The 26,969-nt window shown below is 47.4% G+C and overlaps 1 protein-coding gene across 1 annotated transcript in view; it reads left to right on the top strand.

Annotated features, from left to right (window-relative positions):
• The window catches only part of SCAMP4 (secretory carrier membrane protein 4), a 406,064-nt gene that overhangs the window by 296,341 nt on the left and 82,754 nt on the right, over nucleotides 1–26,969 (top strand). The window contains exon 6 of the mRNA XM_069649502.1: nucleotides 16,342–16,459. Within this exon, the coding sequence (XP_069505603.1) occupies nucleotides 16,342–16,459 (118 nt within the window). The remainder of the gene's footprint in view (nucleotides 1–16,341; nucleotides 16,460–26,969) is intronic.

Below are 26,969 nucleotides of genomic sequence, written 5' to 3' on the forward strand. Positions count from 1 at the left end.
GTGCTGGACGCCCTGGCCAAGGGGCACGCCCTCAAATTTCAAAAAAAGTGCCCCCGCGTTCCACCCGTGGCCAGGAAAGAAAATCACGTCCCTCAACTGCTTTTGGAGGTAAGGGCGAGGCTCAAAAAAGGTACCATCGAGCTCGTCCCGAAGTGGCTCCGGGGCTCCGGGGAATACTGAAGGTACTTCCTCGTGAAAAAGAAGACGGGAGGATGGCGCCCCATCCTGGACCTGCGACGACTGAACAAGTACGTCAAGGCACGGTAGTTCCGGATGGTCACCCTCCAGCACGTGCTGGGACAGCTGGAGGAGGGCAATTTCCTGTCGTTGTTGGATTTGGAGGATGCGTACTTCCACATCCCCATTCTAAAAGGACACCGAAAGTTCCTCAGGTTCGTGGTTCAAGGACGGCACTACGAGTTCAAGTCCCTCCCGTTCGGATTGAAGTCGGCACCCAGGGTGTTCACCAAGTGCCTCGCACCGATGGTGGCGCGGCTGCACCTGCAGGGGATCCACGTCTACCCCTACCTGGACGACTGGCTCATCCGAGCAAGGAAAAGGGAGCTCGCCGTAGATCACACAGCGAAGACTGTCCAGCTGCTCACAGACCTCGGATTTTCCATCAACTTTCCCAAATCCCACTTGGTCCCGTCGCAAGTCGCACTTTTTCTGGGAGCCAAGATCGACACAGTGGCGCGTCTGGCCTCGCCGTCGGAGGAAAGGATGAAGGCCATCCTGGCCAAGGTGCAGTGCCTGCTGGCCACAGACGTGGCCAGAGTGAGGTCCATCAAGTCCCTCCTCGGGATGATGTCCTCTTGCATTTATCTGTTGCGCCTGTGCAGGCTTCGGATGGGCCCTCTGCAAGAGTTCCTCAACGCCCGCTGGATCCAAGCGACGGGCAGCTTCGAGGACAGGATCCCGCTCAATGGGACCTTCCGACGAGCGATCCGGTGGTGGGGCACCTGCACTCATCTGACGGCGGGCACAGACTTTCAGACCCCATCCCACCAGATAACGGTGACGACAGATGCCTCCCTGGAAGGGTGGGGAGCGCACACCGGAGAACTTCACGCGAGAGGCCTTTGGCTCCCAGAGGAGAAACCGCTCCACATCAACATCCTGGAGCTCCGTGCAGTGTTCTGGGCCCTCGGGTCCTTTCTCCCGTCCCTCAAGGGCAAGGTGGTGAGAATCTTCACTGACAACACCACCACAATGTTTTACATCCGGAAGCAGGGAGGAACCAGATCCCCAGCCCTCTCCAAGGAAGCCCAGGATCTGTGGCATTGGGCCGTTGCCCAAGGGATGTTTCTAGTGCCCTTTCATCTGGCAGGGATAAATAACACCATCGCCGACTCACTCAGCAGGGAGCTGCGCTCGTGCCACGAGTGGGAACTACTTCAGGATCAAGTAGATTGACTCTTCCGATGATGGGGAAAGCCGCAGATCGACCTGTTCGCGACAGACTCCAAGTGCCAGAGGTTCGCCAGCAGGTTTCCCCAGCCGAGGAGCATGGGCGAGGCCTTCTCGTTCCCCTGGGACGGCCTGTTCCTATATGCGTTCCCTCCGTTGCCGTTGCTGCTCCGATTCGTCAACCAGCTCAAGAGGTCCCGGTGCAGAATGATCCTCGTCGCACCAGCGTGTCCAAGGCAGATCTGGTTCCCGGATCTTCTGGACTTGTCAGCGTCCCCACCAGTCAAGCTGCCGACAGACGCGGATCTTCTCTACAGAGAAGGAGGCGCCATACTTTATTACGACCCGGAGTCGCTGAACTTGCAGGCCTGGCTCCTGGCTCCTGCAGCACTAGAGTTTGGAGGGTACGATATCCCGGCTGACTGCAGAGAGGTCCTTGCAAAGGCCAGGGCGTCCTCAACTCTCAAGTGCTACGGACATAAGTGGAAGAGGTTCTCTGTCTGGTGCCGTGCACAGAAGATTAACCCTCTACGGATTACGGCCCCTCAAGTGCTGCCGTACCTACTGTCGCTGGCCAGGGCTGGACTGGCTCACGCCTCCATCAAGATGCTTCTGGCTGCGATCTCCCGATACACCAGAACCACAGCATGGGCGTCCTTGTGGTCCCATCGCCTGGTGAAGGAATTTATGAAGGGACTGTTCCGATCATTCCCGCCGGTGAAGGCCCCTGCCCCGGCGTGGGAGCTCAACGTAGTGCTGACCAGGCTCATGGGGGCGCCATTGGAGCCCCCGCATTCGGCACCGTTGAAGTTCCTGTCGTGGAAGACTGTGTTTCTTGTGGCCATCACCTCTGCACGATGAGTGGGAGAGATCCAGGCCCTATCCTGCAAGCCTCCATACTTGACTTTTCACAACACGAGGGTGGTGCTGAGGACGCACCCCTCATTTATGCCCAAGGTGCCGTCGGACTTCCACCTCAACAAGCCCTTGGTGTTACCTGTTTTCTTCCCGTCGCCTTTGTCACCGGCCGAGAGGACTTTGCACTCGCTGGATGTGGCTAGAGCGCTGAAGTTCTACGTGGACCGCACGAAGAGTTTTTGGAAGACATCACAGCTATTTGTGAGCTTTGGAACTGTGAACCAAGGGAAGGCTCTCTCGAAGGCTTCCATTTCCAGATGGCTCTCCGGCTGCATCATGCACTGTCATTGGTTGACAAACCGACCGTTGCCTGGCCATCCGAGAGCCCATGCGACCAGAGCTATCGCTGCTACCACAGCGTTCTTGTCTGGTGTGCCCCTGCTGGACATCTGCAGGACTGCTACGTGGAGGTCGACGCACACCTTCACGAGATTCTACTGCGTCGACCGGGATTCCAGGGAGGAGTCCAGGGTCGGCCAAGCGGTGCTGCGCAACCTGTTCGCCTAAGGTGAGCCTGGTGGGGAGGTAAGAATTGCTTAATGTTCAGTTTTTGATGTAATGCTTAATGTTGAGCCTTTGCCACCTCCCGTTGGTTGTGCATGTGTGTACTGCTATGTATTATATTCATGAGCATGTAAATCCATGCCAGACCCCATACTGGAGAAGGAACAAGTTACCTGTAACTGTTGTTCTCCAGCATGGGTCTGGCATGGATTCACATGCGAACCCTCCCTCCTACACCTCTGCGGCTCTTCACTTGTTCATACTGCCACTTTGCGTGCTTCCAAATCTGAAGATGGCTGCCAGAGGCGGGCTTAGGGAGAGGGCAGTCATTGGCTGGGGGGCAGAATGACCCAGAGACCAGTGATTGGTTACTACTGAGAAAGACATATCAGAAACGAAACTGATACTGATTTACCGAGGATTCCCGGCCTGACGACGGGGAATATTCATGAGCATGTGAATCCATGCCAGACCCATGCTGGAGAACAACAGTTACAGGTAAGTAACTTGTTCCTTCTTGGGAGGTGTGGGCAAGCTGCAGGGTCAGGGCATGCTTGCCAGAAAATGGGCAGAGGCCTTGGCCCCGGCCTCAGGTGCCTCCGGACAGGCTCCAGACAGGAAAAGCTTCTTGTGAAGATGATCCTTTGGATGAGGGGGCCGGCGTTTGCCTGCCGGCCCCCTCATCCAAAGGGTGGAGATCATAGGGACGACAGGGAAAGATAAAAGACCGGGAAGCTGGTATCGGGAGGAGAAAGAGGAGGAATGGAAAAGGGTTCAGGGAGGGGGGTGTAGGACTGATTTTAAGGAGCAACGGAAGGAGGAATAGGTGGACATGGAGCGGATAGTGAAAGGAAGGGAATTCCAATGTAGGGGGGGCAAGGAGCTGAAAGGAGCGGAAACGAGAAGAGGCACAAGTAGGTGGGGGAACAGAGAGTAAAAAGAGATCAGAGCGCAGGGAGCAAGAGGGGGCATAGATTGATAGAAGAGAGGAGAGGTAAGGAGGGGAAAAGTCATGAAGAGATTTAAAGACGAGGCAAAGGACCAACTAAGCCAGCCTAGGTTGGAAAGTGAGTTGGAGATGGAATCATGGGGTGAGAGAAGACAGAGGGTACGAATGGTGGAGTGGTAGAGGGATTTAAGGGGGGTGAGATGGGAGGGGGGAAGACCGGAAAAGAGAGGAGACAGACTTTACGGATATTAAAGAGGTGAAAGCGACATGAGTGAGTAGTAAGGGAAATATGGTAAGTAAACGAAAGGGAAGAGTCAAAGTAGATTCATAGATTCCGGGCATGAGTGGAAATAGGAAGATCAGTAGGGGGAAAATGAATAGGAGGGGGAGAGGGAGGAGGAAGTGTGTTGGAGGGGAAGAATAGGACCTCAGTCTTGTCAGTATTAAGAGAGAGATAATGAGATGACATTCATTTTTGAATGGCAGTAAGACAGGAGGAGAGTTTTAGATGTAAGTTGGGGGTAAAGGAAGAGAAGGAAAGGAACAGCTAAGTGTCATCAGCGTAGAAATGGTGAGAAATTTCAAAAGAGATCAGAGGAGCGAGAAGTGAAGTATAGAGGGAGAATAAGAAGGGTCTGAGGACTGAGCCTTGGGGAACGTCGTAGTTCAGAGGGAAGGTGGAGGAGGTTTGACCACCCCAAGAGACGGCGAATGAGCGGTTGGAGAGGTAAGAGGAGAGCCAGTTGGACTAAGCCTTTGAAGCCAAAGGAGGAAAGAGTATTGAGAAGTTAGGGCTGATCGACAGTATCAAAAGCAGCGGCGAGGTCGAGGAGGATGAGGATTGCTTAGCGTAGCAAGCGGTAAGGAGAGAGTTAAGGACCTGGGTAAAAGCAGATTCAGTGGAGTGTTTGTGGCAGAAGCCAGATTGAGAAGGGGGAAGTAGAGAGAGGTTAGAGATACAGGTCGAAAGTTGAGAATAGGCAAGGCGTTAGAGTAGGTTAGAGAAAACAGGTAAAAGTGGGATTGGGCGAAAGTTAGACTCAAGAAGGGGATTAGCAGAAGGCTTCTTAAGGATGGGGATAATAGTGGCATGCTTGATGTCAGTAGGGTAGAGAGGCAAGTATTGAAGATGGAGGTTAGATAGGGGATAAGTAGGGGTTAAACCTTGGGAATAAGAATGGTAGGGATGGGATCAGAAGGGGCGGCAGTAGGATGGGATTTAGTTAGGAGGAAAGAAATGCCTGAGGGAGTGATAGGAGAAAATTCAGACATGCAATGCGGAATAAGGGAGAAGGAGAGTATGATTGGACAGATAGGGAAGAGAGGAAAGAGGGGAGGAGGAGTAAGTAGAATTAAAGATGAGATCAAGTGTGGAGCCAGAAGAGTGAGTAAGAGAAGAGGGGAGAGGAGAGAGACGGTAAGAGTCGAGAATTGAGAGTCGAGAATTGAGAGGAGATGAATGAGGCAGAGTGGGAAGGTGAAGGTTGAAATCGCCAAGAACAGTGAGGGGAGAGCGGGAGGGGGGAGATGAGAGAGAGAGAGAGAGGAGGTGGTCAAGGTCATCGTAAAAAGAAAGAGAGGGGCCCAGGAGGTCTATAGATAATTAGGAAGGAAATGGCATGAGGGAATGATAAGGATTTATACAGGTATTCAAAGGAAGAGAAGGTAGGAAGGGACAAACCGGAGGTAGATGAGAGGTATTTAGGATGGAAGAGAAGACCAATACCTCCGCCATGACCAAAGGGACGAGAAACATGAGAAAAGGGGGTGGAAGAGGTGGAGAGAGGCAGGAACAGTAGTATTGTGACGAGGGATCCAAGTTTCAGTTAGACAGAGGAAGTAGAGGTTGAGGTGAAAGAACATGTCTAAAACAGCAGCAGCTTTATTGCAAAGGGATCTGGCATTCCAAAGAGCAATGTTGATTAGGCTGGAAGGTTAGATTGGAGGGTAGATGAGATTAAGACGACAAGTAGGGGAAGAAAAGGAAGGAGGACGACGGGGAAGCGGGTTGAGCAAGGGAATGGACATGAGGATAAGGGAAGGAATGAGGAGGAGAGGGAGAAGGGACGTAGAGGAGTGGGAAGGAGGAGGGGGTGGAGTAGGGTAGGTGAGAAAGGAGAAATCTAGCAATGTGCATGGCAGGGAACGGAAGAGATTGGGGAAGGAAAGAGATTAGAGAGGGAGGAGGAGAGTGCAGAGACGAGTGATAGAGGTAGAGAAAAGAGATAGGACAGAGAGTAAAGACAGAGGAGGAGAGTGCAGGGCAGAGACTAACGTGGTGGGAGGTGGCTGTCAGGAGGAGAACTATAAAGAGTAAGATGGGTAGTAGGTAGTGGTAGCTAGATTAGGTAGTCAGCAGGCAGGGAGAGCAAGGTAGTAAAGGGGAAGGTAGCGGGTGGATTGCTAAGGGTAATATTGGGACAGGTGGTAGCAGGCAACTAGTTACGAAGTATACCAGGTTGTGGTTTTGGAGCCTGGGTGAGGTGTGGGAAATGCGGGGCAGAGACTAAGGTGGTGGCTGTCAGGAGGAGAGCTACAAAGGGTAAATGGGTGGTAGGGAGTGGTAGTTCGATTAGGGGAAGAAGGTGGCAGCAAGGCAACCATAGGTAATACACACTCGATAGGATTAACATCAGGAAATGGAACAATGCAGCACTATGAGTAGCCAAGAACGAGGGCTAGGGGCCGGGGTCAGGGCCCAGTCAGGAGTTGACACAGAAGGTAGAGAGAACAGGCGGCAGTCTTTTTGGCTCCGGTGATAGAAATAGGGCCAAGAGCAGTCAACGTTGCACCATTGAGGAGGAGGAGGCACTGGAGTCCCCCCGCCGGAGAGCAGCGGCCAGAGCCCAGTCAGGAGCCAACACCACGGCAGAGGAAGACAGGCAGTGGCGCTCCAAGCCACGTCAACAGAGACAAAGCCAGGAGCAGATGCAGTAGTTCTGAGAAAATGGAGGAGGCGCAGGAGACCTTCGAGGAAGAGTAAGGATCAGGGCCAGTCAGAAGCTGTCACGTCAGGCAGAAGAATACAGGCAGAGGTCCTTCAAGCTCTGACAAGACTACTTGGCAGGGGTAGCTGCAGGACTCCGCAGGCAGTGGTAGGTTAAGAGAGGTGCCTGCCCACAAGGTCCAGGCCAGCCGATGGAGGGGGCAGCAGCTGAAGGGAATGGAGCACAGAGGACCCGCAGAACAGCAGGTGGAAGCGCAGTAGCAGGCTGATGGCAGCAGTAGGCTGAGAGAGGCGCATGCCCGCAGGGTCCAGGCTAGCAGATGGAGGGGGCAGGAGCAGGTAAGAACGGGGCCCAAGGACCCTCTGACCAGCAGGAGGAAACGCCGTAGCACCCGCCCACACAGGATAGATCAGGAATGCCACACCACTGCCGACAAGCTCAAAGTGGAAAGGGCAGGTACGGAGGAGAGGCCTCAGGTTGTGCAGAGAAGAGCCGGTAGGGAAGCGGAGGCCACGACTCATGGTGGGCAGAGGGGTCACTGCAGGAGCGAGGCAGACCCCGGATGGAAGGCAGCAGCAAGATGCTCACTGGAGGAGCTATGGAGCAGTCGGCAGAGGCCACATGCACTGGTCCTGGGATGAGAACAGGCAGGCTGAATAGGCGAGTACTTAGGATGCGGGTAGGCAGAGAGAGGTGCCCGCCCACACAGGAGCAATAGGGCGGGCACAGAGGAGAGGCCTCAGGGCGTGCAGAGCAGAGCCGGTAGGGAAGCAAAGGCCACAGCTCACGAGCAGAGCAGTCACTGCAGGAGCGGGTCAGACCCCAGATGGAAGGCAGCAGCGGGTTGCTCACTGGAGGAGCTACGGAGCAGTCAGCAGAATGATGACTGCAGGAGCAAATCAGACCCCGGATGGAAGGTAGCAAGTTGCACACTGGAGGAGCTACGGAGCAGTCAGCAGAGGCCACACGCGCCGGTCCTGAGATGCGAGCAGGCAGGCCCGAAAGCGGAGGGGGAGCCGCATCTCAGGATGGAGGGTCCAAGTCTCGGTGAAGCTCAGTCCGGAGGTGCCCAGGAGGCAAGATCGTAGAAGCATATAGTGAAAACAAAAGAAATTGTAATAAATGCTGATTTAGAAGGTTTGAATCGACCTGATTTCAGGGAGGCGTCGGTTCAGGCGTCCGAGCTTCTGCGCCCCCTGGTGGTAGCTTGTTATAGAAAGTGGTTGGTAGCAATCATTTTGGAGAGAAGAGTAAGAGATAACTAAGATCTGGTGCAAAAAGGACAGTCTGGAACTAGGAGGCCAGGTCCGGTGTGGAGAGGAAAGGGTAGAATACTTAGAGGCTCAGAGGAGGGAGTGTAGTGTGTAAGAGGAAGGATTGACAAACCAGCAGACAAAAGGGATTGAAGAACTATAGAGCAGAATAGATGCAAACTACCTTAGCTCAGAGAGAGGAGGGACCACCCCCTCAGATAGGGAGTTTCCAAAGGACCATTTTGGTCCTGGGAAGAGCAAAGTGGAGGAATGCCACAACATGACTATGCTGGAGGACAGGAAGGTACGCCCCAGGAATAGTCATGACAGGAAAAGGTTCCAGGGAGAACACCAAGATGGGCAGGAAGTGAAAGGTGAGAGTAAGGCTACACTTCTCTTTTTGAAGCCTATCAGGGCAGATCAGAACCTCCAGCAAGTGCCAACCTGGTGCCAAGCCTGGCAGGAAGTCCTTGTCAGCCCACAAGGAGTGTGTTCCAGTGAAACCCCTTAGGGAGCAGCAAGCAGAAGGACCCCAAACTCATCTGGCTGCCTGAGAGGCTTGGATGCACAGCTGGAGAAAATCTATGCCCAGAACCAAAGGTCGGAGGAGTGATATGATTGCCCTTGAAAAGGGACTCTTGATTTGTACCTTTTATCTTTTGTTTTGGTTAGGACTGGAGTACTTTGCTTTGCATCCATTACCTGGACCGGATTGTTTGAGTTGTTTTCTGGAAATTGGTGGGATTGATAGTTTTTTTAAGATTGACATCCACCTCCCCCCCAAACCCCCCCCCCCCCCCAAATCTCTCCCCCACCCGAACCCCCCTTTCAAGAATGCATCCTGACACTTCAGGTATTGAGTTTTGAAACCATCTTGGCACATTCTGTTTTAGTCTGCACAGAAATGGTACTAGAAATTCTTAAACTAAATTTTGTGTCTGAGTCTCAGTCCTGAGCACAAGGTGACAAGCGGGCATTCTACCTGGTGTGATAAATGGCATGCAGAATGACTAGCCTGGTTAGTTCACCTACAACAGACAAATCCAGATAGATGCACTTTTATTCCCCCACACTTCCCAGATGGGTTATCCTGGGAAACTTTCAGGTTGAGAAATTATTTAGCTCCCCCTCTGTCCCCTGGCCCCCGTCCATTTAAAAGAAGCTGGCACTACCCTGAATGATACTAGCTGTCGCCTAGACAGAGACTGGGGATGGGCAGAAACAAATGGACTGGTCATAGGAAGAACAGTGGGCCAAACGGCACTAGTGTTTCTGAACGTAACATGATCGGAGCTTCACAGTATGGATGATTTGAATAAGATTCCTAAGTCCTCCAGTAGTCAGTGAAGTGCTTTTAAGGCTGGTTTTATTTCCAGAGGTTCAACCTTATTTTGGGCACCGGGTTCTGCAGTAGTTGTAGCTTTCCAGTGAGCGTTTTGTTTGGAGGGTCCAGTGTAGCACTTAACATGGCATCAAACCTCCATATTTTCGTTATGCAAAGTAGAATTTGCATCTCATACCAGCACTGTGTTCAATTATCTTGTAAGCAATTACACCTTTTATAATGAGGGAGATGAAATGATAGAGATTTTCGAATTATAACAACTTTAATGTATTGTTTAATCCTGTTTCTGTCCCTTATCTATGCCTGGCCATATCAGTGTATAGAGACCATGAGTACTAGATCTGCTGGCATCCTTAAAGGTCCGCTGCTTTGTATCCAAGTCTGGCAGAGGAGTGGCTGGAGTGTTTGGGATCAATTTAGGCGTCCCCATTTGATGTCTGTCTTCCCTTTGAGTGCAGCGACTCCACAACTCCTGACTCCTGTTGCTTGAGGTGACCCTGGTCAATCCCTTCACTGGACAGGCTGTGAGGCTCGAAGTATCATTTACTTTCTCAAGCAGCTGTAGGGGTGCACATGTATCTTAGCATCTCTTCAATTCAAGTTGAGATCACAGTGATTGAGTTTGCTTACAAGCCCATTTAAAACTCATATCTAGAACAGAACTGTTATTGGGTATTGTTCCGTTTATATAATGTTCCTGGCCATGGAAGCTTTCGATTGAGCCTTGTTATACATTCCAGGCTAGAGCCTTTGGGAATGAAAGTGCAGTTTGAGTTAGAAGAGTTGGCTGTCACTTTTGCTGGAGGTTGCTGTGCTGTAAAATCTTAATAATGATCTCCAATGACACAACTACTTGTGTAAAGGACATCATTTCCTTGGCTTTGCACAAACTGGATTTACATTTCAACCTGAAGACTATTACTATTTTAGAAAGATATAACTTTGGTGTTCGGGTGCAAGAAGAGGGTGAAACAGTTGAACACCTCACTGCCTTGAAAATGTGTAAATTTGGTGAAAAACTGGACACGTACATAAGAGATCAGTTCATGATTCATTGTTGGAATGACAAAATAAGGGAACAGTTGTGGCTCAAAGACGACCCAAGCTTAGATGAATTTATAGAGATCGCCAAACGAGTAGAGCATTCAATGGCTTGTGTAGCTAAACTGTCAAAAAAGGAAAGTAAAAATGCTATTACAGAAATATTAAGGGTAGGAGATGATGGGAAAGGGAAGAAAAATAAAATAAACGGTGGTGGGCAGGGACTTCAAGATCCTCCAGATGGAAAAGGAGAGAAACCAAAACCACAAAAAAGTGATAAGAGATTAGGTTTTGGATGTGCCAGTGCCAGTCACTTTGCCAATGTGCCCAGGGAGAAAAAATACTTTTGTCAAATGCAAAAGATGGGGACACTATGCCAGTTGTTGTAAAACAAATATGTTTGGCTCTGGCCGCAAAGTATTGTATGTCAGCGAAGACACCCAACAGTCTTCAGGTGATGAAGGTGAGCAAGTAGAGGGGGTTACCGTGAATATGGTCAAATGTGAGGAAGAGGATGAGTGTGACAGCCCGTTTGCGGAAATTACTGTAAACGGTAGGGGTGTCCAGCTGATGGCAGACTTTAGAACAAAGATGTCCCTGATGTCCCGGGAAATGTATGAAAAACAGGTGGGAGGGCAGATAGGTGACCTGCTTGCCTCCGATAAAAGGCCAGAAGGATACAACTTCGGCAAGATAGACAGTATAGGTTATTTTGTAGTTAATTAAAAACTTTAAATGAGGGTAACACATGGAAAAGTGTATGTTACCAAGAGAGGGGAATCATTGTTGGGCTGGAGCGAGCAAAAAGGTCTGGAGATCCGAATGCGAATGAGTAAGTAATGCATGTGGGGATCAATGTTGGTATTGTAGATATGTTTCCCAAGGTGTTTTCATAGAACATAGGATGTGTAAAAGGTATGAAGCACATGATTGTTCTAAAGGAGAGAATTGTGCCAGTTTCAGCAAAATTGCATCCAGTGCCATTGGTGATGAGTTAAAATGGAATTGAGGAAATTGAGAGAATCTGGTGTGATAGAAACAGCTGGGAGTGGGAAGTGAGTATCCCTGTTGGTAGTTGTAAGGAAGCCAACGGGGGAGTTGAAGTTGTGTGTTGATTTGAGAGAGTTCAATAAATGTGCAGTTGCAGAAAGGCGCACACTTCCCAATGTGACAAGAGACGTTGACTATGATTGGAAAGACTACATTTTTCTTAAACATTGATATGGCTTCGACATACCACCAGATTGAGTTAGATGAGCAATCACGGAAATTGACTGCTTTTATTGCCCATGAAGGAATATTTCAGTTCCACAGGATGCCTTTTGGGTTGGTTTCTGCTTAGTCGGTCTTTCAGAAGATGATGGTCGTATTACTGAAGGATGTGCCAGACGTACACTGCTTTCAGGATGATATCTTGGTTTGTGGAGAGACATGAGAGAAACAAAAGGAGATAAGGTGCTAGAGATATTATAAAGAGATATTACATTAAGGTCAAATAATAAATGTGCATTTGTAAAAGAGTCGGTTGAGTATTTGGTGCATGAGATTTCGATTGATGGAATAAATCCCATATCAGAAATAGTGAATGTCATCAGTAAGGTGCCGTCTCCGAAGGATAAAGGGGAGTCGAGGTCCTTCATTGGGTTTATCAAATTTTACCAAAGGTTTGTGCAATGTTTTGCTGATAAAATTGTGAGGATGAGAGCTCTATTAAAGAAAGGTGTAGCGTTCTACTGGATTGCAGAGTGTGAGAAGGAATTTATCCAGATAAAGGGTGAAATTGATTTGGCGAGCACCCTATCGATGTTTAATACCAGAAGGAGTGTGATCTCTGTGGATGCGAGTGATACAGATATTGGTGCCGTATTGACGCAGATTGGTGAAGATCGGTGTAAACCTATAATCACGCATGCATCAAGGATGTTGACAGGTGCAGAAAGAAATGATTCCGTTTTGGAGAAAGAAGCCCTTGCATGCCATTGGGCAGTTGAAAAATTCTGCAACTTTGTGTGGGTAGCGGAATTTATATTAATGACTGACCACAAACCATTGAAGGTGATTTCTCAACAGAAAGGTTTAAACAAAGTGTCAAGGAGAGTTGCCAGTTGGGTGGCCAGGATGCAAGGACATACATTTGTCATAGTCATAAATCCCAGAAAGGAGAATATATTAGCTGATTGTGTATCAAGGTTAGGTGGGGATATTAAATATGATGTTGGGGATTTAACCAGAGAGGTCATAATTGACAGTGTTTGTGACACATGATGGTGTTATTTCTCGGGAAGAGTGGCAGAGAACTGTGATGGAAGAGACATTGCTAAGGAAAGTCATGGATTTTGTCAGAGAGGTGTGGCTTGAAAAAAGAGCACTCAATGATGAGGAAAATAGTTTCTGGGAGGTTAGATCAGAATTGAGTGTCAAGAGTGGTATTTTATACAGGTGGGATACGGCGGTGGTCCCTAAGTGCTTGAGAAGGAAGATGGTGGAAATTGCCCATGAGGGTGCTTGGAGGGCAAGTGTGGAATTTGTCAAGGGTGGCTCGCATTAGGTGTGGGTGAGGATACAATAATCTATACTATTACTGTGTCGTGTAAAATGTCATGAGAAAATTGTACATAGTTCTGTATATAGAGAATTGCATAGTTCTAACGAGAACCATAGGCTGCATGATGTGTTATGCAAATTTTATGGGAGAAGTTGTAAATAGTCAATTGTAGTGTGACATGTGTGGGCTTTAAAATGCTGTTATTCATTTTTGGGGAGGGAAATGTGTTATATGGGGGTCTTGTTCTCTTGTTCTGTTTATGTAATTTGCCTGGCCATGGAACCTTTGGATGAAGCATTGCTATACATTTCAGGCTAGAGCCCTGGGGAATGAAAGTGCAATTGGAGTTAGAAGAGTTGGCTGTCGCTTGTGCTGGGGGTTGCTGTGCTGTAAGATCTTAATAAAGATCTCTAATGACACAACTACTTGTGTAAAGGACATAATTTTAAGAACCATTATGATGCGTTCTTCAAAAAAAGGTAAAAGGACAGTTTGCCTGCTAGTTTTCAACTTCATATTGTGAACCCTGCACAAACTCTTACCAATCACCAGTCCATCCATCCAATACTTGCCCACTCACTCTTTAGAGTCACCAATCCATTCACCTGTATGTCACTTACTCTTTCACTCACCAAGCTGTTAGGGAGAATTCTCTTATAAGGCTAATTTCCCAAACCTAGTGAGTCCCCCAGCAGCTTTGCTGGATTTTTGGGGTTTGTTTTTTTCTCCTGCTAAGAGTGAGACTCTTACTCCCACTCTTGGACATGATTTGAGGTATGTCTTTGACTTTTTATGCGCTTATGGGCTATGGTGGTTCTTTTTACTCCATAGGGTATCATCTGTTTTTCTGTACGTGTGGTACACAGCACCCTCAGTGCAATACCACAGGGGTGTCACAGTGACCCCCAAACATAGACTCCATACCCTGTACTGACTACTGTCTCCCAGGGCATGTAAAGTCACCATTGGCTTTACTAGTCCAAAATTGTGAACAGAACTAGTACAAACCATCATATTGTGGAAGTACTGGTAAGGGGTAATTCGATTGCCCCTGGGTCTGTTTTCGAGGGGGCACTGTCCTGTCCCCCCTCGTCGAGTTTCTGGCTGGTAGCAGTGGTTACCACGCGAAATATTCCACCGGAATATTCTCTATGGGATTTTCCCATTTATTTTAAACGCACCACTTTTTGGTGCAATGTTAAAGATACCGCTGGTTTATTTATTTAATATTAAATCACCGGTTGGGTCTTTTTGCCAGAACTCGATTCTAAAATGGCTTTTGTGTCCGTCTCTGTAACTCTGACCAAGGTCGAGCCCTTTGTTCCACTATTTTGGTGGGCTTCTCCACAGAAGCCATCCAAATGGTGCCACTCTGTCTGGATTCCAAAGGAAGGGTGGAGGGGGGAATTGGCACCCTGGACTGCGTTGCCTTAGCAACCCAAGTCACACTGTACTCTGATTGGCCCAGTGGTGAGCCGGCCGGCTCACCACTTGGCATGTGTGATTGAAAGCCAGGCTGATGAATGGGGGTTTTTCTGCATAAAAGCATGGCCTTTGGGACTGGAACTTCAGAAGTCGCCACAAGGCCTAAGAATCCGAAAGGGAAGAAGCTGAGCCACCTGCAATGACGACACCACCGGTGAAGCCCTGCTGCAGCCACCTCACCACTTTCCCAACGACAAGAGAAGATCTTCTGCTGGACGAGTCTTCTTCCCCTGAGCTGGTGGGATCAACCAGTTAGCCCTTTTCGCCTCCCAAAGACGTCTCTTGGTCGAATCGCCCGTGCCAAGCACCCCGGCAGCAGGATAGCCAAGCTCACCACTTTTGACCGCGAATAAAAGGACTGCACCTTTTAATCGGGAACTCCGCGGCTGGTTCCATCCCTGTGCAGTGCAACGACTCCACGTTTCCTCCTCGACGAGGTCTTCTCATCCCCTGGTCGGAACCACGAACTTCAACCACTGCCAGGAACAACTGCCCCCGCTGGAGCTTCCTTTCTCTTTAAGGTACTGTGTCCTGCCTGGCCTCCCTTTCTACAGTTTGCTAAAGGTGACCCTTAAATCCTTGGCTTCTAAACTGGGTTGGCTCCAGGCCTTCTAACTATGGGCCTCATTACGAGTCAGGCTTAAGGGGTTAACGGCGCCGTAAACGGCGCCGATCCTTAACGCCTGATTACAAGGTCCCTTAGCGCCATGATGATTTTAACGCCTGCTTTTTGCAGGCGTTAAAATCCATGGCGCTAAGGGACCATGGTGCTAATTACGCCACCGTAAAATTGGAAATGGGGATTTACCGCCCCACTCAGCTTGGAATGGGGCGGTAAATCCGCCATCCACCATGGTGTAAACTTAGTTTACACCATGGTGGTAAGGGTACGACCCAGGCGGTAACTTACCGCCTGGGTGGTAATGAGGCCCTATATCTTTTGAATCACCCCAACCTCTTTAGAACACTCTGCAAAGACTTTCAGTGCACTTTAAACCGTGTGATCCTGGGCACATTTCACTTTGCTCCATTTAAAGTGGGCCTGGCCTATGAACTTTGGCTCTACAGTATAACCTGCCTTTCTCTCCTTGCTCTGAACTCTTAAAAGTGTTGGGAACTGTTTTATCTCTATGCTCTGTCTTTTTCTCTCCCTTTAACTGCATTATCAGAGTGCCATCTTGGTTAAGCGCACACTAGTAGTGTTTTTACCCTGACTTGTCTGATAACTATTGAGGGAGGTGTGTATACTTTTCATGACTGTGTTTTAACTTGCTTTTGATTGAGAGTGCTAGTATATGCCATAAAGTGTGTTTTTAAATAAATAATTATATACTTTTTTAATACAAAGCTCTGGTCAGTGTTTGTTTGCTCTACTGTGTTTTGGCCCTATTGTGTATACTCTGCATACTGCCCTACTCTTCTTGAGAGAAGTCTGACTGCTCTGCCACAGCTACAAGGTAAATCTGGGTGGTGCAGACTGCTACCAATTGGGTTTACTGCTTACTCCTGTAGTCGTAATCTTTTTGCAGTGTTCCCCAAGGGAACTGCACAGGATTCTGCCTAACACAAGCCACCAAACATTCTGCAATCCATCCATCTAAACTGTACCCTCTAGCAGAGCACATCCCATTCCAACCAAGACCCAGAATAGGTTGCGGGCAGCAGGCAAGATGTCAGATATTGGAGAGATCAAATCATAATCAAAGAAAAATATCAATTAAGATAGGAAAATATGTATTGATGTTTATCTGTCCATTCCCTCATTTTTACTTTAATATGTCTCCACCAGTTCCTGCTCTTTTGCTTTCACCCTGTTTACTCCTTTTTTTAAACCGTGTATCTTACCTCTGGCAATGTTAATACATTTACTTTTCAAGCTGCAGAAAAGTGTCTATTTGCCGTAGGTTAACACATTCTAACTCTCTTCTTGTGCTTCTTTTCAGTGGCTGGTTGGCAACCAGTACGTTCTTCAACACAAATATTGGTGCCGCAGTAGTCATGCTCTTTCCGTCCGTAATGTTTACACTTTCAGCTGTCGTCATGGCGTTGGCCATCATCAAGGTAAGCCTGCATGGTCCACTGTCCCTGATATCCACACCTGATGCAGGACCATACAATTACTTTAATTACTCTAGAATGGTTTGCAGATTTACAAACCTTTTAGGCTCTCCCAACGTGTTTTCAAGTACATATGAAAATGGTCTCCCGTTCGAAGCAGGCCTGTGATCATTAAATTCAAATGCTCCCTAGTGTTGCACAAGTTGCCTTATTTGTGCATTAACAACCTTATAGTATCATGAATCCTTATTCTTTCACCAGGATTTAGGAATTTTTGTCTGTGTGATGTCACTGCCCCATCACATTACCTGAAACCATGTTCTATGTGGTATTATGGGTGCTTTGTAGCTTTGCAAGTAGTTGCACAAGCAGTATTTCTCAGATTGGACCTTGCTCTCCATGTTTGTTTAATTTAGCATTTTTCATTACAATGTTCTGAAATTGTGTAACCTGGAATGCCGGACTGGAAACTTACTGCAAATGGCAACCTTACGAGGAATGTCGAGCTTACTGCAAATCTGAAACTTACCTGAAATATCATATTGTACTATGAGTTAACCTGGTTTGACTGAGAATATTGTGTGTGTTGTGTGTGGTTGTGTGTGTGTGTGTGTTCGTGTTCAAATGCCATCTCAAACTGGGCATAAGATAATTTGATAACTGGTATGATGTAAAATGGCAATTGGTAGGCAGACAGTGCCTAAGCTGTAGCTCTGGTATGAGCCCCATGAGCGGTGTGACGAATCGAAGGTATTCATCGCTTCTCCCCAAGGTGAGGTGAGCCCGCTCCGCAAGAGCCTCCGTAGGTGTCTGGGCAAATAGGACCTAACTGGATGTGATTTCCCCCATAGGGGATAGACTCCCATTCATGTGGGGAGCACCTTGAGTTATTTATATAGAAAGGGAAACATCTCTAGCAATAGGGAAAGATGGCCCTTATTATTTTAATAAACACTCAGAAGGTCCTTCAATTGTCTGCCTCCTTATTGTGACCCACCACAACAGTTAGCCTTTTGGGTACTGTTTTACCAAGCAATTTTCCCCCCAGAGTGGTCTAATCTACTCTGCTATATGGTCCCTTGGAGGCCTTGAGCCTCCCCGGGATGCGTGACCCATAAGCACCCTGTGTGATGCACTTAACATTGGAAATGGAGACTGCACTCTGGACAAGAGACCTTTGAATGTTGTGGCAGCCTCCAAGGATTGAGTGGTGTAAGTTTATATTTTTTTTTTTTTGCACTGCCCTCTGATAACGTTTGTGCAACAATGAAACCTAATGATACAAATCTAACCAAAAGGGAAGCAATGGCAGAGCGACTAGGCTTAACTTCAAGAGTCAGGAGGGCAGATAAGGACGGCCAGTTAACCGAAGAAACCACCTAACACTAGTATGAGGGGAAAATATAGATCTCATTAAAGTTGCATGCATAACTCTAGCGGGATACAATAAGTACTTGAGGCACACCTAGCACAAGATGGAATTATTGTATGTATTAAAAACCGCAGTGGTGAGTTAAGACCCAATCCACCCCTATAACTCCCTGAGAAATGGAGGCAATAATGAAAACGGGAGTCCGGTAGTAGGACCTGGAATAATTGCTGGAATGCTCAGACCTGTCCCAGACAGGATGAAATATTATGTACACCAGAGGAGAGTGAATATAATTACGGGAACATCTCTATTTCTCGTAGTGAAGAGCGTTTCAGAACTACTGGAAAAAAGTAGTAAGCAATACTGGAACTCTCAGATTTGTTCTAGTAAAGATAAGAGTGAACAGTCAATAAATAGGAAACTATAAGTTTGGGAAATGAGAACGAAGAAAAACCTGTTCTATGAAAGAAGAATACATGTTTTTAAAGTTCAACAAGAGGAAGACGAGAAGGAATAATAAGTTAAACGACAAGGTTGAGACACTGAAAAGTCCTATATCAGAACTTTATAGTTTGATGAAAACAATTACCAATAACTGTTGGAAAAAACTTGTTGAAATGAACCTGGTGATAGATCTATGAAACAGGAGAAGGGAGTCATTCTCCTGTTCCTTAGTTATTCTAAATAGTGGTAGAGTCAGAGTAGGTTAGTTTTAGACAGAGGACGCAACCTGTCTTGGACTTTCATTGACTATTGACCAGCACCCTAGTTAGTTTCATTAGTTGGGGAATCCCTATAGTTTAGGGAAAGTTGGACGTTTTCACCCTTTTCAGTTAATAAAATATTAGTAAACTGGAAAGTCGGTGCTAGGCAAGATTGTGTGTAGTATCCTTTGGAAGACTACAGCAACCTTCACTTCCTGGCAATAGCAACCCAACCTTTGGTATAGGTCTGTACTACACAGGTTGGTAGTGTGGCTGAGCAGCCAGGCTTATCTCAAGAGGGGTCAATGTGAGCAGTAGTGACAGATCTCCAAATAAACTTATACTGAAGGTTTTTTGATTAAACATGTATTTATTTAACAGGCAGTTTATATAAGCCTTCCTCAGAAGGTAGTAAAACATGTACAAAATATAATACACTTCAAAACACACGCTGTTTCTCTAAATGAGATGATACCCATTGGGGATAGTACACAGACACTTCCTACACCCTCAGGTGACTTAAATAGCTAGGACACTGTGGATATTGACTTATCACTGGTACATTCAGAGCAATACAGAGTTTGGGTGCAAAGGGTTAGATAGGGGAATAAAATAATTCATTAACTTGTAAGTACTTTTTAAACACTGTATTGCAAAGTAAATTAAACCTTTCCTGGAGGAAAGGTAATAGCACAAAGTCGGAGGTAGAAGAGTCTCTCAGGAAGCCAGGACAGTCAATGTTAGTTGAACAAAGTCTAGGGGAGCGGAAGATCTTCTTTGCAGGATAGTAAAAGTCTTGCGCAATGTTTTTAGAAAGGTTTGGAGAAATAAGATTCACTTGAAGGGCCACGAGCTGGGAGGCTTGTGAGGAGCAAAGCTGCAAGCAACTCTGCAATGGCAACCAAGACAAGTCTCAACTGACTTGTCTTGGTAAGTCTCTTCGGTTTATAGTACCTTTGGTTAGAAGAAATGGTTCCAGCTGGCTTCTGTTTCTGTGTTGCTCTGCAGATCCTGGTGTTCCTGGGCCTCAGTCGTAGGAACAAGGAGGAGGACTTCTTGGGACTCCTGAAACACAATGGGAAGGTCGGCAGCAGCAAAGGTCAAACTTCAATTCAGCAGCACTTCGCGGTTTCAGCTCCTTGCGTCTATAGCACATAGCAACACTGCGGTTCTCGGATACCACTTCAGACGTTCCTCGCATCTAGGGTCCAGCACTGTGTTGAGGTGGCTCAAGCTTGGTCAGTCCTGCTTCAGGGAAGTCAGGAGGATCTTCCCGGCGCTCGGTTCTAACTTAAAAGCGATGTACTCGATCTGGTGTTCCTCTCCCTGGCACTTTGGTTCCAGGAGCAGCAGTGGAAGTACAGCCAGCTCCAACAGGATGTCCAGACAAGTTCACTTTGGGGTTGATTGGTCCCACCAACCCAAGGGGAGAAGTCGTCCTTGCAGGGCTACTCTAGTTGAGGCGAATTTGGAGCTTCGGCACAGCAGCAGGTCTTCACCGGGCAAACCAACGGTCCAGGAGTTGCAGCAGGCGTCTCTCCCAAGTTCTTCTTCGGATTCCTTTGTTCAGTGGTCGACTCTGCCTTCCAAGCCAAAAGGCCTTGCCTTTTATGCAGGTTTTTCCCATTCATCCCAGCTTAGCTGTCAATCACACAGCAGAGTGGCTGTCCTCCAGGGACAGCCAGCCGGCCAATCACCTTTGAGTGCATTCCTGAGGGGATTAAGCACAGGGAGTTTCGGGCACCTCCCTCACTTCTTGCCCCTGTCAGACATGCTGGAGCTAAAGGCAAAATGAACAAAGAGACCAAACCTGGTTTGACGCGCAGAGTAAATCTCAAGAAGGACCCTTCCAACAAGAAATGGCGAAAAAAGAAGACCCGGGCCATTTTGACAAAATGGGCACCCATGGGTGCCTTACTGCAGCTGCGCGAACACAGCCCACGGTAAAAACACACACTGTTATTAAAAAGTAAACTACTGCCGCCAGCCATTAATTGTAGAAAGGGTAACATAAGAATGGTACATGAATAACTAGACCCATGGGATACTAAGTAACCCCTCCAGTAGTGTGTGCTGGTCTAGAAAGTTATAAAATGTAAGTAAAGTAATTTCACTTTACTGTTCTTGGAAACAGTAGTTTCACCAAGAGAAAGTATTTAAACCTTTGGAACATCTGAGAGACTTCCCTGTGTCACTGCACTAAAGGTGCTGTGTGCCACAATGTAAAGATGATGCCTGTGGAGTTTGTCAGACTCCAAAGTCTTAGAGTCCAAATCACAGAAAAATACATGAGTAGGGGAAAAAGGTCTCACTCTCTCCGGTTAGAAATGAAAGATCTTAAAGTCCATCAAAAGAGCTGGGGGTCTCTAAGGTAGAAGGGAATTAGCAAATTTCTGAGAATTCTCCCGAACAGTCGGGTTAGTGTCTTTCTTCTGACCCAGCACTTTTGGTATTAGGAGTGGGATCATGACCAACTGACAAAAGGTGGGGGACCCTACAATTTACAAAATTTAGTACCAAAGCCCATGCACCTACAGTAGTCACAGCAGAGTCCATTGGCTTTGATTTACAGAGTAATTCTGAAATGGTAATACCAGCGGACGAAAGGCATCAGATACCTACTGGATTACTATTATCCCCCCGCAGCTCCTCCAAGGGAACATACATAAGATTAACATCCAAATCAGGACTAGCTTGGAGATATAGCTTGGACATCATGGCAGGAGTTATTGATCCTGATTATCGAGGGGACGTAAAAATACTCTTGCATAATCACGGAACATAGACAGTGAAGGAGGAGGAGAATATTGCCTTGGAACTCAAGTGTAGTCTTTGTCAGAAAACCGCAGCAACCCCAGTTCGACATGCCTCACTTCAACCACTCCCCATTATTGATATTCCCTTCTACAGGATTGCGATGGAAATAGTGGGACCCCTAGAAACATTTAAGTTGGGTAATAGATGTATTATACTTTAGGGCCTCTGTATATCACCTGCAGACCAATGGCCTAGTGGAACACTTTAATCATACACTAATTTTACGCGAACTAGTGGAAGCGGATGGGAAGAACTAGGATACCATGATCCTGTGGGCTCTATTTGCCAAAAGGAAAACACCTTGGCCATCTTTAGGATATTCCCAGTTTGAATTAGTTTATGGGGGGGGCCCTGGGAAGTGTTGGATATGCTTAGGGAGATGTGAGAGAGCGGGAGGAGGCCATCTTTCCCATTTTTCAACGCTGCCAGTGCCGCTCCCACCACCATCCACTGCGGTGTTCCCCAGGGATCATGCACTGCGCCCACCCTCTACAACCTGTATACAAAGCCCCTTTTTGACAAACTGGAATCCTTCAGCATAGCCTACACAAACTATGCTGATGACACACAGGTTCTCCTTACCGGCTCGTATGACCACGACTCTGCAGCCCTTCTCCAAATATACTCCACCATCCATGCGTGGATGGCAGCCAATGGACTATGCTTCAACTGAGATAAAACAGAGATAATTCTCTTAGGCCCAAAAGAAATACTGGACAAACTGAACCAAAAGTACTGCAACTTCATCATTGAGAACACCACCATCCCTGTCTCTTCCTCAGACTCCACATTATCCATGAATAAACAGGTCAGTGCCATCGCCTCCGCCTCTGCCCACACCACCAAATTTATAAAAGCCATCAAACCATTAATTTCCAACCAAAACTGCCTCTCTATTGCTCGGGCCACTATCGGTGCCAAGCTAGACTACTGTAATGTTCTCCTTGCGGACACTTCAGCTAAAAACATCAACCTGCTCCAAACATTCCAGAACAACGCGCTCAGAGCAGCATTCAACATCCCCAAAAGAGATTACATCACACAAGCCAGACAAAATGCCCACTGGCTCCCGGTTAAGGAAAGAATTACATTTAAGACTCTTACCTTAACGCGCAAATGCCTCAGCCTCTCTGCACTCTCCTACCTATCAGAAACCATCAGCAGAGACACTTACACACGGCCCAGAAGAACATACCACGCTAACCATCTACACATCCTGCCTATCAAGAGTTAAAGCAGGAGGTTTAGGCTTGCTTCACTTAGCTCCCAAACTTTGTAACGCCTTGCCCAACGCCCTTCGAGCTGAAACTTCCCTCACTAATTTCCGCAAAAACCTCAAAACTACACTTTTCAACTGGCACTCCAACATTACCTCCCGAACCCTGCACCCCATTGTGTCGACTGTAACTAAGTATGTATAACTTAACAGACTGTCTTGTAATCAAGCTTGCTTCCTGCTTGTCTCTGTAAACTGTTATGCTCCCTGTAACCAGACTTGTTTCACTGCAACAGCGCCACGATGCCCCAGGGCTGCTGTGCGCTATATAAATGTTAATAAATAAAATCATTTTTCAAACTGCGCACAACTTGCGCTTACATATGACAAGTCATAAAAATCGTCCGAAAACACCTACGACGGTTACAAGAAAACCGGATAATTAACTATGATAAAAAGGCGGTTGCCTGTACTGTTTCTGTAAGGCAATTAGTCCTAGTACGATTACCAACTTCAGAAAACAAAATGGCGGGAAGGTTGTTCGGCCCATATAAAATCCTTGAAAAGAAGGGCCACTCTGATTACCTATTTTCCCAACCTGACAGGGGGCAAAAGACACAGGTATACCATGTGAACCTCCTTAAAGAGTGGAGAGAAGATCCTAGGGAAAATACCACCATCGCGATAGTTACTCTTCTATCTGATGTTGATCAAGAACATTTTAGTTTCTTTATCCCATCAGCGCATGGATGTGTAGCACAGCGCTTGGCGTAGTGGAAAGCAAACGGAACGAGAGACCAAGAAAAGCGCTCAGTATCCTGAGCCAAAAAGGAGTGGTGGCGTGACCGCTAATGTACAGCGGTGGACCAGGAGGTCCGTTCACATTGCCGATAACATTTCCTCTGAAATAGCTCGCAGACAAGGAAGCCAGGGAGGAACAGGGAGAGACCATTCGAATGAAACGAGGTCCCAGTTGCGCTGAAACCCTGAGGCATAGATGTAACTGGGAAAACTGGAGACGCGGGAGGGGGGGCCGAGCATAATAACTGGAACGCTCATACTTGTCCCAGTCAAGACAAAGTTTAAAGGAAATGAGAACCATTACTGGAATGCTCCTAATTGTCCCAGGTAGGATTAAATATTAAGTATACCAGAGGAGAGTGGATATAATTGAAGGAACATCTCTACTTCTCGTAGCGAAGAGAAAGTATCAGAACTACATGAAAAATAGTAGGAAGCAATACTGGAACTCTCAAATTTGTTCTAGTCAGGATAGAGTGCACAATCAAAAAAGATGAAACTAGGTTTGGGAAAAGAAGGAAGTAAACCTATTCTATGAAAGAAGAACAGGTGTGTAAAGTTAAACAAGAGGAAGACGAAAGAAGGAATAATAAGTTAAAATAGAAGATTTAGACTTTGAAAAGTCTTATATCCGAACTGTATAGTTTGATGAAGACCATTACCAGGAACTGGTGGAAAATAACTTGTTGAATTGAACCTGGTGGAAGAACCACGTTGCAGGAGAAGGCAGTCATTCTCCTGCTCCTTAGTTATCCTAAAGAATGGGAAGGTCAGGGTAGGTTAGTTTTTGACAGAAGACTCGATTAGTTTTGGACTTTTACTGATGACTGACAAGTCCCCTAGTTAGTTTCATTAGGTAGGGAAGACCTATAGTTTAGGTAAAGTTAGGAGTTTTCACCCTTTTCAGTTAATAAAATATTAGTAAAATGGAAAGTCTCGGTCTGTGTCCTGCTTCTGACCCGCCACACCCCACAGGTGCAGAGATGGCAGCAACCAATGGCAAAGGACACAAGAGACCACCCCTGCAGCGATCCAGAACAGGGGCAAGCCCCAGCAGCTTTAGGGAGAGATACAGCCCAACAGAAGTAAGGCACCATCCTAATGACTAAGGGAAACGTGATTGGAGCCCACCTGCAGGGATCTTCAACCATGTACTCTGAGGACCCCTGAGAGTATGTATCAAGTATAAGTCACTAGTCCGGCCCATAATCAGGTGCATAATCGTTCCTGAAAACTCTGGGAGTACAGCTCTTTGTTTTGCAGTTCGATTTCAAGGATCCAAGTACACAGGAAATTGAAACCCGGCCAACGACGGCCCCAGATGGCCAAAAAGAAAAATCGGCCTTTCTTGGGGTGGGAAAACCCACCAGCCAGATGTGAAATGAACGACTAAGGTAGAGCCAGGAGGATGGAAGAACCCAACCAAGCAGGTCCCTGTGGCTCAAGGACAAAGGCAGGCCACCAGCAGAAGACAGTCTCACGAGGAAGACTACAGTGGAGGTGAGCCAGGATGGCCCAGACTAGTAGATGAGATGGAGTGCTGGGGTTCGAATACCCTTCCAGATGGCAGCAGCTTCCAACACCCAGGTGGGAGAGCCAGGCAAGAAAAAAACTGGAAGTGGCGGCAAAAGGGACAGGATACCAGTCCCAGGACAAGGAAGCCTGTTCCAGCCGATGAGGGCTACTAATGGAGGAAGAGAACCGTACAGGACGGGTGTCCAGTATTAGAAAATCGGACCTAGAGGTAAGCCCAAGACATATGGTCCAACCAGCATGGCCATCTCTGGTTCCAAAGAATGCCGCAATAACTTCTTCATGGCAAAATCACTCCAGCGGGTAAGTAAACCTGCTGCACTCCTGAAAATCCGACAGAATTAAGTGTCGGTGCAGGGTTTATTCTAGATATCCATACACAAAGGGGCTGGCCTAAACAAGCCAACCAGTCAAACAAAGGTATTCTAAACAAAGGTTTTTCGTATCCCATCAGCACCACTCTCGAAGGATGTGTAAAGGCCATGTCAGAGGCCAGGGAATGATTTAACCCACCCCACACCACTCTAAGCGTGTTCAGGGATCCGATTAGGCATGCATGCATTGTGGTTTCCCCAAACGATGGAATGTCCAAGAAACAAAACGGCTGAAAGCAGGACTTCTAAAAATACTTTAGTACCGCAATGGCTACAAAAAAGGTACACTGGGCTACTAATGAGGCAAATTGGCTTGTACCCCTCATAAAGCCAAATCTAAAACCCAGCTGCCACCGAACTACTCTCCAAATCCAATGAAGGTTGATAGAATCGCCCTTGGGCAAACATGGAGTGCATAAAAAGCACCCCTCTCCGATCGAGAGACCTTTTGGGTTGCAAAGGACCACAACACCCATTCCTGAGGAATTTATCTCAGAAGAGAACAGGTTAAAGGATCTTCAAGACTCCTTACATGAGGCAAGTGGTTTAGATACTTCTCCTGAAGTAGAATTTGCTAAACCAGACCCTGGGGAACATGCTGAGACCCCTTATAGGGTTCTGATGGCCAGAATAATAGAGTTCATGGGGTGGTCTAAACCTTCAACCTCTTTTCAGCAGGATGACCTTACTGACATCCTAGATAAAGGTCCACAGGAAGATCCTGTTGTTCCCTTTCATTCTGCACTACAGAGAAACAGTTCTGCTAATTGGGAAACTCCTGAAGTAATCCCGGCAGTTAACAAAAAACTATCTGCCAAATACAGAGTATCTGTCTCAGACCCTGAATATTTAAGCAAGCATCCAACTCCAGAGAGTTTGGTTGTACAAGCAGCAACTTCATCGAACAGTAGATCTGCATACCCTACTATTCCACAGGACAGGGATGATAAAAGGTTTGACGCTATGTCAAAAAAAGTCTTTTCGGCATGTAGCATGGCGCTTAAATCTATTAACGCCACTTGCACGCTTGCACGATTCAGCCATACACTTTGGGAGTGTGCTTCATCTGCGGCTGTCTGTCTCCCGGAAGGAGAGGAAAGGGAAGCATTTTTAAACATCATTAAAGATAGGAAAGATGCAATGTGCGAGTCCCTTCAAACTGGCATTGATTCTGCTGACAGTATCAGCAGGGCCATGGTGGCTAGTACTACAATCCGCAGATATGCGTGGTTGCGAAAGTCTGGATTTGCTCCAGATGTACAGACCAGACTTTTGAATATGCCCTTTGACGGCACGTCTTTGTTTGGTAAAAAGGCTGATGACAGCCTGGAGAAGTTACAGACATCTAAAGCAGCAGCTAAATCTCTTGGAGCTGCAATCCGTCAGACCCCGAATCGCCCCTCAGGAACCTCATGGAGGGGTAGGTCCGTTCGCTTTTACTCTGCATTCGGAAAAGGCAGAGGACAGCCAGCTCAAAGGTGCCAAAAACGATTCACCCCTGGTGGACGGGTTAAAGGTACAAAAGCCGCAGCAGCAGGTGCCTCTTTACCCTCGGCATCTGCGTCAGCCGCCTCTAAACCCCTCTGAGGTCTCTCCCCACAAGACACCAGTAGGGGGCAAGTTAACTCAACATCTGGCGGAATGGCAGGCTATTGCGTCAGATGCTTGGGCATTGGAGACAGTTGCCCAAGGTTAC

Source organism: Ambystoma mexicanum, chromosome 1p (genome assembly GCF_040938575.1).
Source record: "Ambystoma mexicanum isolate Mex_15411 chromosome 1p, UKY_AmexF1_1, whole genome shotgun sequence".
Lineage (NCBI taxonomy): Eukaryota > Metazoa > Chordata > Amphibia > Caudata > Ambystomatidae > Ambystoma > Ambystoma mexicanum.